Source organism: Larus michahellis, chromosome 20 (genome assembly GCF_964199755.1).
Source record: "Larus michahellis chromosome 20, bLarMic1.1, whole genome shotgun sequence".
NCBI classification, from domain to species: Eukaryota; Metazoa; Chordata; class Aves; order Charadriiformes; family Laridae; genus Larus; species Larus michahellis.
In genome coordinates this window covers 5,647,658-5,662,667 of record NC_133915.1, presented here as the reverse complement: position 1 = coordinate 5,662,667, position 15,010 = coordinate 5,647,658, and the positions used below count along the sequence as shown (strand labels likewise).

At 46.5% G+C, this 15,010-nt stretch overlaps 1 protein-coding gene across 1 annotated transcript in view; it reads right to left on the bottom strand.

The window, feature by feature from the left end:
- Nucleotides 1-720: 720 nt before the first annotated feature.
- Nucleotides 721-15,010, bottom strand: part of STC1 (stanniocalcin 1) — a 28,609-nt gene continuing 14,319 nt past the window's right edge. The window contains exons 4-7 of the mRNA XM_074563792.1: nt 11,869-12,412; nt 9,422-9,564; nt 8,201-8,412; nt 721-4,982 (exon numbers count right to left, since the gene is read on the bottom strand). Coding sequence (XP_074419893.1) covers nt 4,712-4,982; nt 8,201-8,412; nt 9,422-9,564; nt 11,869-11,986 — 744 coding nt within the window. The 5' untranslated portion in view covers nt 11,987-12,412 and the 3' untranslated portion in view covers nt 721-4,711. The remainder of the gene's footprint in view (nt 4,983-8,200; nt 8,413-9,421; nt 9,565-11,868; nt 12,413-15,010) is intronic.

Sequence of the window (15,010 nt, the reverse complement as noted above, 5' to 3'; positions counted from 1 at the left end):
ATGATAAATTCCAGTTTTGGTAACTTACCGTACCTTATTGCGAGCTGAGTTTTTGACTAAAAAAGGGATTTCAGCAAAAGCAAAGTTTTAAAAGCCCCTTTTGAAAGTCATTTCTAAGTTGCTGGACGGAACAAGAAGGAAAAAGATGTATTTTTTTTTTATCCACCGTATCGCTAATATTTACTGGTTTCAGTTCTGTCAGACAAGTCTTACCCTAAGTGACGGGGGAAATCATAGTTTTTTAAACTTTACAGTAGCTTTTGCAGCAATGACTCTGAATTAGTCTGCCCGTCTTCCTCCGATGCGTATTAAACTTTTTTTGATCTTCCACTGGAAATTAGAGATTTCCTGAATGAAGTGTAAATGCACATTTCCACCTACATCAAAGCCAAAATCAAGGTATTTTCTTTTTCCTGCAATGCCGTTATGGAGGAGTTCATTAAAAAAAAAAACGGTTCTGCTTTAATTTGGTAATCAGGCTAAATAAGAGACAATTGACAAGGTCAGCTCGCTGCCAAAGAGAACGTGGAGAAGAGCTTTACGAGCCCTGGGATTTGCAGCCGCTTTCAGACATCGCGGGGCCCGGGATCGGAGGGTTTGGTCAGATCAAATATATCCCAGGGATTTATTCTAGCGATAGATGGGGGTCTAGACGCCGAAAGGCAACCTCAGGAATCACTTACCTCTTTCTAACTATTTTTCTCCGGCCTCACTGCTGGAGCCTCTGCCTCCCCATCCCCGCCACGGCAGGATCCGAGCGCGGGATATCCAGCATCCCGAAGAGACGCAAAAGCTCCGCTGCTCCCTCGAAGGGAAATGCAACAACTGGCTGCGTGGTAGTACCGTAACCAGCAGCCACAGTAAGGTTCAATGAAGGAGTCCGACACTAAAAAGCCTTAAATTTGACATTTTATTTCGTTGCAGAAGAAAATCCAACATATGCCTCATTATGTTATGCATCTTTAATTATAAAAATAAGCAAAGAAAATAACTTGCATCTTTCTCATTACTATGATATGTTTCAAATAACCTTTATATGAACACACTGAGCTTTAAAAATGTAATTTAAACAATAAATAATGACATATACCAGATATGCTCACTGTTTATTCCAGTACTCAGCAAAAAAAAAAAAAAACAACAAAAAACCCCAAACTCTCTCCCCCTTCTAAGTATCTTTAAATTATAAATACATAATGCAAATTTATAATGGCACAAAACATCTAAAGTGCAAACAAATCACAATGAGAATCATGCAAACATTTCTAGATAAGCCCCTCCCCACCCCCAAGAGAAATCATTTTGCCATGAACGCAAGATTAAAAAAATAAAGCGTTAAGAGATTAAATAAAACGTGAAATAGCTGGACTTAATATTGAGAATCCTTCCCCATCCCCAGGGGGATCTCTCTCACCTAAGTCACACCATCGAAAATGGGGCGTCCTTCCCAGGGGACGGGAAGCGCCTCTCCCGTCTCCATGTCCCCTTCCCGGAAAAGAGAAGAGCTTTACGTGACCTGCTTAGGCTGGATGGCAAAAGTTGGGCAAGGTGAACCCCCGGCCTTTGGATTTCCGGGATGTGTGCATGTGTGGCTCCCTTCCTACTTCAGCAGAGGCGAAAAAAAAAAAGTGCCATTAAAGCAGCTCAAAAAAATCTCGTGATGGAGCTGGGGCTGTCCCCAGCACGGAGCATCCGGCGAGACCCCAGCGGCGCGGAGAGGCCAAGCTTTGGTTTGCGCAGGGGACATTTCCCTGTCATACCAGAGCAAACCAAAGCGGGGGGAATCATTTTTCCCAGTCGTCTTCCCACCTGTATTAAGGGGACAAGAAGTTCAAATTCCTACTGGAAAAACAAAGCTAATTATTACACCCAAAAAAGATAGCGCTTGGGGTAATCTAATGCTCCGCCCGTCCCCAATTCAACTTTATAAACTTTCTTTGGGTTTCCATAGAGAGGGATGGGCAAAGCAACGAAGACGCCACTTGCCAGGAGGAGCACCTCCATGGAAAATGGTGGCTGGTAGATGTCCTCATGAGGAGCACCTCCATGGAAAGCAGTCACTGGTAGATGACCTCATGAGGAGCATCTCCACAGAAAATGGTGGCTGCCAGATGTCCTCATGAGGAGCACCTCCATGAAAAGTAGTCACTGGTAGATGACCTCATGAGGAGCATCTCCACAGAAAATGGTGGTTGGTAGATGTCCTCATGAGGAGCACCTCCATGGAAAGTAGTCTCTGGCAGATGTCCTCATGAGGAGCATCTCCATGGAAAGTAGTCACTGGTAGATGACCTCATGAGGAGCATCTCCACAGAAAATGGTGGCTGGTAGATGTCCTCAGCGAGCTCTGCTGGTGCCAGCCCCGGGGCCTGGGGAACCCAGAGCAGGAGCTGCTTCGCACGGCCCAAAGCTGGGCTCGTAGCACCCATGCAGCCACCCTGGCGGGTGCTGGGACACCACCTCCAGCTGGGGATGGACCTTTCTGTAAATCTTTCCCCAAACAGCGATATGCGCTTGACGCACAGACCCCAGCAAACTCCCCATTTAGTGGTGCCCGTCTCCCAGCGGTGCAGCGGGGTGGGATGCTGCCGGGTGGCGAGTCGCACATGCACAGCTCTGGGATCGGTTTTTAAGCATAAGTCAAACTTTTAGGGTGAGGATATTCAAAGGGCCTTTGGTTTTCACCTTGCAAAACTTTGTGTTGGACTCTACATACCTGACTGCGATTTAAGAACGAGCAATATTGCATCTTGCTTGCCCTGGACGGCACAATTCAGAGTATTAAAAAAAAATAAAATAACAACCCTCTACCGTCAGCAACATTTTTTGCTGCTTACAATTTTATGACAGCACTTTTGGGCTACATTTAATGAAGACAGCAATATTAGCAATGCTGCCACTGCATCTGGTTTCAATATATTAGCAGCAAGTTATTGTTTAAAGGCTTTGTGGTTTTTGTTTTTTTTTAAAAAAAAAAAAGTTATATTGCTTTAGATTTCGAAAAGAAAAATAGATCCCTCCTTTATTAGCTCTCTAACTAGTTGAGCAAGAGGCATCCGCTCCGCAGGCGGACTCCAACGGGATAGACTGGGAGCGTGGAACTGGCCTCGTTGATGGCATGCCACAGTGTGGCTTTTTTTGGCTCCCCGAAGCCCGGGCGGGCTACTGTGCAGAGAGCGGCTGGGGGGGCCCAGCCACGGCTGCTCCGCTCCCGTGGGCAGAGCCGGCCGGAGAGGCGGATGGAGGAAAGGCAGAGCGGAGAGCATGAACGCATGTGTCCTCTCAAAGGCAGGCACACCGCTTTACTTCTGAAGCTTAAGAGAATGGAAGGATTTTTCTTTTTTTTCCTGCCTTTCCCCGGAAATCAACTTTCTAAAGGAAGTTTTGCCCTGTGGCAGCTCTGAGAACCCAAAGCAGCTTTTTGTCAGCCATCTGATAATTCCCCAAATAGCTCTCCAGGAGCACTCGTGCCTTGGGTATGACGACGTCTCACAGCAGCTCTGTGGAGATAGGACTGGCCAGTCTGAACTCTTTTTTCTTTTTTTCCTGTTTTTTTTTTCCCCCACCTCCATTTTCACTCTGAGAAGAGAGCCTTGTTTCTGGCCCTGTAATTTCTGTCCTAAGCGTTTTCTCTCTTTCATTATAAAAAGGCCACAGAGTAGAATGTGAACTCTTGAATACGACAGAGATACTGTTTCCCGGAGAAAAAAAAAAGAAATAGCTAACTTACAAAACTAAGTTTATGCAATAAAGTTATTATATTCTGCTTCTTTTAAGCAGACTCTCGTGGAATTTATGTACAGTACATGACAGATTTTAAAACTATTTATACCACAGTTAGAGCAAGACCTTTAATACTCTAGTCTTAAGACAGGGTTCGTTTTTGTTAGATTTCTTTTAAAGCTTTAGACAGTTAAATACAGTACATAGATGTTAGCTTTTAAATACAATGCAGGATTATGTAACCTTCTGACTAGCTTCAACCATCGACTGGCACCTCTTTTAATCATTTCCGTAGTACAAAATGTTCCTTTTCTGATTTGGTGTGTGCCGGGGGTGGTGGTGGGGGTTAGTTTTAACTCATTTTGCACTGTGGTGCCAGGTCACGGTAACTAGACTCGTCCACAGCTAGTGAGTTCGGTAAATCAACGGGTTAACGGAGCTGTATTGGAAGGATTAGGACTGTATGACACTAAGAGACCAGGAATATGACATTCATATTCGTCCATGGCCAGCACAGATTCATAACACGAATTCCATTGACATCTTTAGGATGTGCAATAGTTATTAGTGCATCTATCGTCGCCTACCAGCTTAATACCAGAGAGAACAGGCTATTCTCCTTGGTGCCAAATCTTCAGACCTCAATGGTGTTAGCGCTACAGTACGTTTAGAGTTTGGTGTCTGAAGGCCTGACTACTGTACGGTTATATTTAAGACTAAGATTGTTCGGGGTTTATTTTTGTGGGGAAGAAAAGAGATGGAGACATTTTGACGGTGGGAAAGCTGAGACACTGAACACAGACCCATGCAAAAGTTTTGTTCGAGAGGAATAGAAAATATTAATGACTAAATCTAAAACCAGTTCCTGGTTGTTATTAAAACTAGCTACAGTACACTTGGTTTGGGTGCATTACTCTTCTAGAAGAGAGACTTCAGCTTTGGTAGTGCTTAGCATCCCTTACACACCCATTGGGGCTCCCCCGCGGCGTTACGCGCTTTCGGCAGAGCTGCGCTTTGCGTGGGCTGGGACGGACCCCTCACCTCGGAGGTTCCTGAAGTAGAGTTTTAGCTTCTGCGGCTCGGTGATACGTCTCCTGGCGAAGTCCGCACGCGGGTGGCCTTGGGCGCAGTGATCTGTCTGCAGCAGGTGGAAGAGGCTTGCCATGTTGGGCCCAATCTTCTCCATCAAGCTGTCCTTGATGGTGCTGACAGTCTCTTCATCGCACTCCAATAAGCTTCTCACCAGCTTGTTGTAATACCTGCACAAGAGTTAGCAGCCGTTATTCCAAGGCATCTCCCAGAAAGACGAAAGAAACAAGGTAAGAGCTGATCTCAACCAGTCCAAGCGATAAAACTACGAGAGAATCAGAATTTTCAAGTCATTCAGGGTGTGCTGGAAATTGATTTTTGACGGCGCACAATGTACATAGTCTCACTGCATCTAACAAATGCCCTGGCCCTGGAGATGCTGTGCCCATGAGGTACGGAAGGAAAACAACCTGTTCAAACTTCTAATTTAGTCCCAAATGAGCGGCTGCTCCAGCTCGGAAAGGTAAGGCTATAAGCACGAGTGATTTTGGTGTTGACTTGGTGGATCTGGAAGAAAGTAGGACCAAGGAGCTCTAGATTGTCAGCTAGTAGTTGGCTTAAGTGTACGTTTTACTCTCCGCTAAACATCCCAAGTCTCTAGAGCTTCAGGAAGAAAAATAATTGCATCTTTCTAATGGCCAGATAGGGCCCATCACCAGACGGACTAAACAGACCTCTGGTTTGAGTCAGTACAACCCTTCCTACGAATGAATCCACCCCTGTGGCTCCATTCCCTTTCACCCCTCTCCCTTCCCCTTCAGCAAGGGCCCAGAAGAGGGAGAGGCAAGCTCAGTCCAAGTCAGAGCCTGACAGATGCGTGTACTCCCTGGGGACAGACCTTTAGGGGACACAACCAGTTGTCACTTCCAACAAGCTGAGCATGCATGAAATCACAAGTGAGGACCTTACGCTTTGCCCTGTTGCGTGTCTGCCTCCTCTACAGCCTGCTGCTGCTTTTTCGCCTCCCCGCAGCCTTGCGTACGCGTTCCTTGCTCGAGGAGGGAGCCAGGAAATTGTGCTGATCTCTTTCCCCAGCGCTGTTTGAGCAGAGAACAGGGCTCAAAGGAAGGATCCTCCGCGGGACTGAGGCAGAACCAGCACAGCCCTGCGCACACGGCTGGTTTGGGCAGGGAGAGCAAAGCCGGCAAGGGGGACCCCACTGTACAAGATAACACCTTCCTAGGGAGAAAAAGTTGGGAAGAGAGGAGCAGTCCCATATTTGCTGGGCTGCTTCTGCCTGAAAGGACGTCGGGGAACTTATTTTAAGCCTTTAAGGTCACCGTGACATTTTTCCACAGGATCGGAGAAGAGAATAACCTGCAGGTGGAGGAGGGGAAGGAAGAGGGAAATGAGAGTTCGCATTCAAACTCCTTTCCTAAGGCTCAGCTTTGGCCTTTAGAGCCGCCAGTGGAGGTCAGGTGAGGTTAAAGTTTCTGCTGCATCTGAAGCACAAAAGGGCCAGGCTTTGGCACAGGGGAGCAGAGTGCGAGCGCGATTTCGCAGTGCGAATATTAGGGTCTGAAGCGTGCGCAGTGGTTGAGGATGAACAGAGCTGTGCAAGCCACGCGTCCAGCTTCAATCAGCCCCGGTCTATCAGGACAGGAGGAACAGATCCTACCCGCCTTCCTCTGCTCTGCCGACAGCTCCTTCACACAAACACAGCCCGGTGGTTTCCATAGCTGGGGCTGCACTCAAACAGCTCACTAGTGCCGTTCGGTAGCCGGAGTGCAAGCAAAGGCAACAAGGCTTTCCTCTCCTCCTGCTCCTGCCATGAGATTAAATCACAGGAAGATGCTATGACCTTTAACTACTTCCTCTCAGTGTCCCCGGCCAAGTGGCACATTCTTATTCTGTGGCTATGTTGGGAGAGGGGCTGGGAAAGCAGGATGCTTTAGGAGACCTCAATGTAAACTATTAGCTGGGAAATCCTGCTGCTTTTGTTACTCAACATGTCATAATATCCTTTGGCTTCGGCGAGGGCTGGCGGCTGTGGGGGAGGAGTTCCCTCCGCCTCGGGAGACGGCGGCTCCGGTTCAGGCTCAGTCTTCTGGAGAGGAACATCCCCAACGCTGCTGCCATCTCTGCAACCTCCCTCCCTCAAGTGTCCACACGTCCCTCCTTCACCCCAACGCCCCCACAGCCCCACCAAGGGCTCTTTAACTCTACAATCCATCGTATTAACCCAAACTGCTCTTTCTGCCTGTAAAACACTGATGCCACAGTGCTGCCGGCTCCTCGCCCCGGCCCTCGGGGAAACGCTCAAGCAAACCTCTTCCAAATTCGCTTGGGGGAAGAGGGGAAAGACACACAAGTATAATTTTTGCCTTCCCACAAGTATAAATTTCTGGATATAATATCTACAGTGGAGTTTTCAATAATAAATTTATGCCGGTCAGAGATGCAACATCTATATATCACTTGCATACCTCTCCTAGGATAGGTCTGGAGGTTTAAGATGCTTCTAGATCGAGTCCAACAGCCAGCCCAGAGGAGCTGTGGCATTCGCCGCAGCCAGCCAACACGTTGAACTGCAGCTTGGTCTGTTTGCACTCCAATTCTAGAGCATATTTACTCAAACTGTTCAAAAAGATCCCTTTTATCCCAATCACAAGACTCAGCACTGATTGTTCCAGGATTTAGAGGAAGAAATCCCTGCCCTTGCAGCGTGACTGCGCAGACTGCAGTAGCTCCCTGAAGCTTCTCTCTGTCCCTTGTCCTTGGAGGATGGGGACAGGCCAGTTCTGTGCGCAGATAAAGGTGCCAGAGGGCGGCGTGACGTGCCCCTTTCTGCAGGCAGCCTTTGCTATCGAGAAGGAACAGGGGTGAAAACCCGAAAAGAGACCATTAAGAATACCAGACCATCCCTGGAAATACTGGATCATGGCAGAATAAGGTTAGAGAGGAGCCTGTTCTTCATGTTACCATGATAAGGCCTCATTTTCTAGGGGCCATGTAAACCCAAAACCGGGGATGGCTGCAGTCTGAAGAAGTGAATGGAATTGCAGTAGGTTGAGAAGCTCTTCAGTGCTCAACGTGCCAGAGATGCTATATTAATCAAACTGGTTTGGTATTTAAAAGCTCTGCTTACCATTATACTACATTCAAACTAAAAGAACTAACATTTAAACAAACTCCAGGCTTTGGAGTAACGTGTGTTTAGTTAATTTTATGATTCTCCCCTGGAGATGTTTGTGAGTGTATTTACCAAAAAGAGAATTAGAAGAATGCTGGTAAAACCTAACACAGATTTGAAAAGGCAGAGCGCGTTACTTAGGCTAAGCTATATTAGGACTTGTAAGAAGTCAGTCAACTTGGTTCCTCTCATTTCTGTCTCCGTGCTCCACATTTTTGCATTTGATGCATTTCAGCTGAGGAAAGCTTCACATACCGGTTTGAGAACTGATTTGGAAGCTGGACGACCTCCGTGATGGCCTCGGGATTTCGTTTGGCAATGCCGCACATGTCCAGCTTGCTGTAGCACTCCTCTTGCACTTCGGAGATCATTCTTTGGAAAGTGGAGCACCTCCGGATGGCAAGGAACACCTTGGACGTAACCCCATTTGCAATGCATTTCAAGCTTTCTTTCACAAAAGCTTTTCCCTGGAAACAGAAGCAAAAACCTTAAACTGCAACAGATTTCACAGAAAGGGATGTATTAACAGACACTCCGCTGTGGTTGGCTGTTATTAATTACCCTCGCTGCAATTAACAGACCTGCTGGAGGTCCCTTACCAAGCACGGCAGGGAATTGGACCCTAAATGCTGGCGACTAAGGCGTAGTTATATTCACAGCGGTTTCAGTCGGGATGCACACAGTCCAGGGAGAACAGGGAGCTCCTGTTCCCAAAAGATGTAGGCAATGGAAGTCTTTGCGTGACCAGACCTCGGAGTGCCAGCACCAGAGATGGGCCAATTCTGCCCTCCGGGAGGGGGCTGGCCGCTTGCTGCACACCAGCCATTTAACGCACCAGCCCTCAAGATGCTTTAAGAGCTTTTAAGTTTGTCCTTGGGAGCGAGAGCGCGGGGAACGAGGGGGCGTGCACATTTTGTGAAGAGAGTACGAAGGAAAAGGGCCACAGTCCTCTGATATTATCCTATTTATTCTGCTGGGAGCGACTGCAGCTCCGGAGAGGCCGGTCTGGCTGTGCATTCCCAAGCCCGAAGACTTCCAATTCAAATCCCAGCCCTGCGCCAGCTCACACAGTCAGAAGACTTACTTTGTTAGAAGAACGTTTATATTTCCTCCTGAAGAGGAAACGTAGCTCTCCGCCCCACAGAACGCTCCTTGCCAAGTCCTCACACATAGCGTACAGTATGTGGAAAATGTACTGTAGAAAATAGCCCTGAAGGATGCGTTTGTAGCCAAAAACCCAAATCGTGGTTCAGAGGAGTAGCTAAGCAGCAGGAAGGGCTGCAAGAAAGGAAGGGTTAAGCCTGCGCAGACCCCATCTCCATGAGGACACAGAAATTAAGGCATCCATTCAGCAAAGCATTTAAGCACGTGCTTTAGTGCCGCAGGACTTGTAAAAGCACTTTATTGAATCGGGGCATGAAAAGGGAGCTCTAACGGCGAGGTATTATTCTTGTCCCCTTTATACTCGTACCGTACCTGAGTGTCAAATTTAGCAGCACTGTAGAGGAAGGACTTGCAGATGTCGTACATGCCATCCGTGTCGCACGTGGAGTTCTCCAGGCAGGCGAAGGCCCCGCAGCCCACCTGGAGGGCACTGTTCAGGCAGCGAACCACCTCGGCTGCGGAGAGAGGCACAACCACAACATTACGTACGCGCCGCTCCCCGACACCCAACACCAGAAAGCCCTTCCCCAGCGCAACACCAAGTCATGCCCAACCGCAGTCAAGCCTTATTGCTTTTGGGGACCGGAGGGAGACGTAATGAAGAGAGGCCAAAGGGAGCTTTATTAACTCAAGTTGTGCAACAGATCAAGGAATAGAAACTGCAACTGCCGAAACCTTCAATTGGTTGCGTATGGATTAAAAGAGAGGCAACATCTGATAGCCTTGGATTAAATGGAGATTTACGGGTCCATCCCAACCTAATTCTGATTGCATAAATTTACAGCTTTATTGAGAGCTCCTCTAAAGAAGGCAGAAGGAATGAGGATGGGCCCATGAAGAGCACTGGGCGGTGAGGTCTCCTCCATGGTCCCAGACCGAAGGGAGGTCAGAGCAGCTCGGCACCATCTGGCTCACAACCCTCGTTTGAAAAATGAGACCGAAGCGATGGCGATTGCCAAGAAGCTGGCATAAAATTTGCACTTGGTGCGAGGAAGCGCTGGTTTTGCTCGCCTCGGAGGTATTTGTGCTATTCTAAAAAGCATACAGTACCTAGAAATAAGATTTTAGTTTGCGTATCAATTATCAGAACTGCAAAGGACTTGAACAAGCAGCATGGTGCTAAATACTGACCTGGTACCCAGCAGTTTGCAAGCATAGCCAAGAAAGGTCATATTGCTGAAGATTCGCAAAGAGAAGGGACATTTGGGCAGAGAAAAGTTAAGGAAATGGTGCTGCCCACGTCTAATTAAAATCTTTGAGGCAGTAGTTAGTCTGAACAGGAGGGTGTCCATGTCATCCCATCTTTTTTAGAGCAGATACTAAGCATTTTAACAATGAATCAGCAGTATTGCCACATGATTGCCGTGAAATTAGTAGGGATTAACCTTTTTTGGTAAGCTGAACATCTGTCCCCTTATGTGTCTGTGCAAGGCATATTCATTACTTTTGCAGATCATGTTACGAGACATTCTTTAGGAAGAAATGCAAACCCAGTGTCTCCCATCGAGATCCTAGGTGTGGGAAAAGTGAGGATTTGCATTTTAGCGGAAGAGAACACACCTTATTAAGAGCTAAGTTGTAGCCTGAAGACGTATCTATAGAACTAGGATCTTTACAGAAAAGAGGAGGAAAAAAAATATTTAAAAAAAAAAAATAAATCACCCAATTAACCCCTCCTCATTCTCCGCTCTTGCTTACGTGCCTGAAGGGAGAAATATTTGGTAAGATCATCCTCTCCCCAGTTCATAACCTCCCCATCGCACAAGTCATTCCCATAATTATGTTTCCACAGGTTCAAATTATAACTTTGCTTTCAGCAGACTTAGTATGCATTAAGCTTTTATTGTTTTAGGCACGGTGCAATAGTGAGACCCTATGTTTCTATAGCAACCAAATACAAAAGGAAATTGAGCAAACACCCTAGTATAATGCTGCAGAGCCTTGCAGATCTAAAATAAGACATCTGTTAATGAGCTCCAAATTAGAGACCTAATATCTTTTCAGTATACTAGAAGACAGATTTTTAATTTCCATTGTTCAAGACAATGTGTCCAACTTATCTAAGCATCTATAGTGCACAAAGTAGAGACATCCAGAGCTGACTTGCCAGCAATTTTTTTATCCGTTGTAAAAGCAAGTTTGCTAAATGTCACAATTGTATTTTTATGGTACCATCTAGCTGATAGCAATCAGTTTTTGAAAATAAATGCTAGCAGTGGACAGTTTCTAGGTTACTGCATTCTTCAAAGTCACATATCTCTCTCCCCCTCTCTGAATAGACAGATGTTTGGCAGAACAATGGTTCAGTCAAATTTCCACGGATTTTATCAACTTCCTAAAAAGCAAGGAATTTAACACCAAAGTATGACTGCAACTGGAGAAGAGAGAAAGATACATGCAAGCAGGGGGAGGAAAAAAAAGAAAAAAAAAGTACATGGAACTCATTTAGTAGCTGGGGGAGGAGGAGAGAGAATGGATCGCATCCTGCAAGCAGATCACACACCGGTTCCCTGACCCAGCTCCTGAGAGGAGAAGATTTCTTCTCCAGCTATGCACCAACATCCTCCTGAATCAGACCCTTAAATTAATCTTTGTTCCTACCAGCCGTTAAGTTTATAAGCAAAAAAAAAAAGAAAAAAAAAAAGAAAAAAAAGAAGAAAAAAAAAAAGAAGAAAAAAAAGAAAAATCAGCAGTAGAGATATCTGAAACAGTTTAACACATCAGGGCTCAGGCTCAAAGCCCTCCTTGCTGGGTGTTACCTGAGTTCTGGGCTGCAACCCTGGGCTTCCTGGGGCTCACAGAATCATTCTGTTCAGCTTCATAGGATGCAGATGCACTGATCACCAGCAGCAGGAGAAAACCAGACTTTAGGAGCATTCTCTGACAAGTTTCCGCTAAGTGTGTTTTTTGGGTGGGTTTTTTTTTTTTTGGTTGATTTTTTTTTTTTTTTTTGGTGTACGTGTGTGTGTCTCTCTCTCTCCTCTTCCACTTCGGCTTGAGCAAAGATGTGGATCTGGATACGCGCTCCCAGGGAGAGAGAAAGGAGTCTGCCGAGGCTCGGGGACGCGCCGCAGCCGGGCTCTGCCTTGGACCCTCTGGCTCCTGCTCGGACCCTCTGGCTCCTGCTCGCTGGGGGACCAGGAGCAGTGCCGAGGGCTTTTATAGCCGCCCTTATCGGTCCCCCCCGCGGGCTGCCGAGCCAATCGGGAGGCGCTGGGCAGAGCCAATGGCAGACTGGACTCATTCAAGCCCCAGAAAACTGCAACTTCACAGGAAGAATATTTTCCAGCCAATTAAAAGTACCTGCCAAACAACAATAACCCAAAAGTTAATCTTTGGAGAGGCAGTGGGAAAAGGGGGGGGGGACACGACACACTTCCTATGGATAATTGAGCTTAAGGAAATGACAGGGCAGTCCTGAATCTTCCCCCACCCCAAAAAAAAAAAAATCACCTGCCCTTTAAGAAAAGCTATTTTCCCATCCGTTTAGCAGTTCTCCCAGGGTTGCAGCAGCTTGGAAGATGGGAAGGGGCATTTACGGGATGGGGGCTGGCAGCGAGCCCTCCCGCGGGGCAGCTCCGCACCCAGCCCCAGCCGGGCAGGGGGGGACGTACCTGGGTGCGTGCGGATGGGAGGCATCTCCTCTCGCCTGCCAAAGCCCGTGTGCGCAACACCGAACCCGTGGACAAACACACTACGCCTCACGTAGGCACATGCAAATACCCCTTCGGTGCCTAAAACCTTATTCCTCGTGCATTCCTTATCTTCCCCTCGCTTGCACAACTACATTAATAAAATCATGCGTTCATACCTCACACTTCAGCTTAGTCTTGGTTTTACTGCTTCCCAGCAAGCTCAAGAAACGATTTTTTTAGGCATTTGGTGGTTTTTCTCCCCCCTCAAGTTCAATCCTGTTTTTCAGATTTCATAACGGGAGGAGGCACCCTAATGCTTGATTTAATCTTCATTTTAATAGGCACATAATGAGGATTAACACACTAGAGAACTGATTATCCTGTATACCAGAGACAATTTAAGGCTCTGAGTATTTAAGGGATGAAAGTGTAAGCAGTAGTATTAAGCCTTAGAGCTGAAAGGAAATCAGGAAGGTGCACAGAGAAAGAAGATTTATAGATAAAAAGTTACAAGTTCCTGCAGCTTAGAATAAGTCGAAAGATTTAGATATCAGATATTGCTGATCCGAGACAAGATAGCTTCCTTTGGATCTTGAGCCTGTTTGATTCCCCCTCAGCTATGCCCACGATCTTTTCTTCTCGAAGGAAAAACGCTCTGATGTTTGTGGTGCCAGGCGAGGAAACGCAGCTCGAACAGATTCGTAGATACATCCACGCACAGAAGTTCCGTTTGGATGAACCCATTCTACAAATCTCTTTTAAGTGGAGGTGCAAACCCCCCTCGTCCTGTGCGCATTCATTCAGGTTTATGGGTGGCTAAATTTAAGTCAATAAGGAAACAATTTAGAGAAAACCAGAAGTAGCCTCTTCCTTAGCGAAGCTCCAGAAACAGTGCCCGCCGCTTTCCCTCATTCCTCTCTTTTTTTGCCTAGATGTGACAGCTCTGACGGTGACAACAGGACCGCTCTGGCTCCTCACCCCATCCCTGAGCTCCGATTTCTTCCGAGAGGGAGCCGACAGCCCGCTTTGGGCTGCACAGCCCCATCCGTGGTGGCATATTTGGTGTCAGCTTCAATTGGAACAGGAACAGGAGCAGCGAGGTTGTAACTCCTGCCTTGGGGTCAAAATAACAGCTGGGCCAGATGTTCCAAGAACATTCAAAAAAAAAAAAAAAAAAGCCCTGAAACAGAAGGGTTTCGGGTTTCGTCTCAGTTCTGTGACACCGAGCCAATTTCATTAAATGAAATAAATAAATAAATAAATAAGAAGAAAAAGAAGCAGCCCTGCAAGAGCGCTGCGGTTTCTCTACTTAATAGGACCCGTCCAGTTTGCAAGTGAGAATAATCCCATAGGGTTTGATTCTGATTAAATCAAAAGCAACTCTGGCATTGACTTCAATGGGGGGTGAATCACCATTCTATCTAAGTCCTATTTGGAGTGGAAGCATTGCATTTTCCACAAAATTGAATTTCAAACTCAAAGCCCGATTTCTCCACCCCTTCACCCGCAAGGTGAACATTCCTACTCGTCTTTTTTAATGTTTCAATCTGAACTGAAGTACTTTGCAAAACAAAACAGGTTGTCCTGGCCCTCTGAGCACGTATACATCCTGATTTGAGTCCAAGTGCCAGGAAAAATTAGTAGGGAGCAGTTCCTATAGATACTAAAATCCTTCCAGCACATTTTCTATTCTTTCTCGTATCATTATTCCAGGGCTGATTTACTCCTTTAGGGACATATTCAGTATTCGTACCTGCTGCGTATTTTTAAAGCAACCAGTTTTAATGACAGATAGCAAAACCGGGAGATTAATTGTAAGACGAGGTTGAGTTTGGCAGTGGGAACGGGCACTACACTACAGTGCGATATATTGGATCAGGATACATGTAAACTTTATAATATCAGAAAAACTTCATCGAGGCTCCAGAGAGACCTTGTGAGAGGGCAGCACCTTTATTAGTGCTTTACGAAAGTGGGAAAATGAATTCAGGAGTGAAGGACCCATACTGAGTTCCTGTCAAATTTGGCAGGAGACTTGTACAAGCAAATTTCTGCGTGAGACATTTGAGTCCTTCGGTACCAGAGTATATTTGCATTACTTATTTTGCATACAGAAGGCAACAAGGACTGCAACCCCCCCCGTATCTTCCATTCTGCACTCACTTTATGATGGCAGAGGAGCTTGGGCTTCTCTCTTGTACTCAAGCTTTTAAAGGGAAAAAGAAACAACCAGCGCAGGAATCATTAGACTGTTCAAAGACCGATG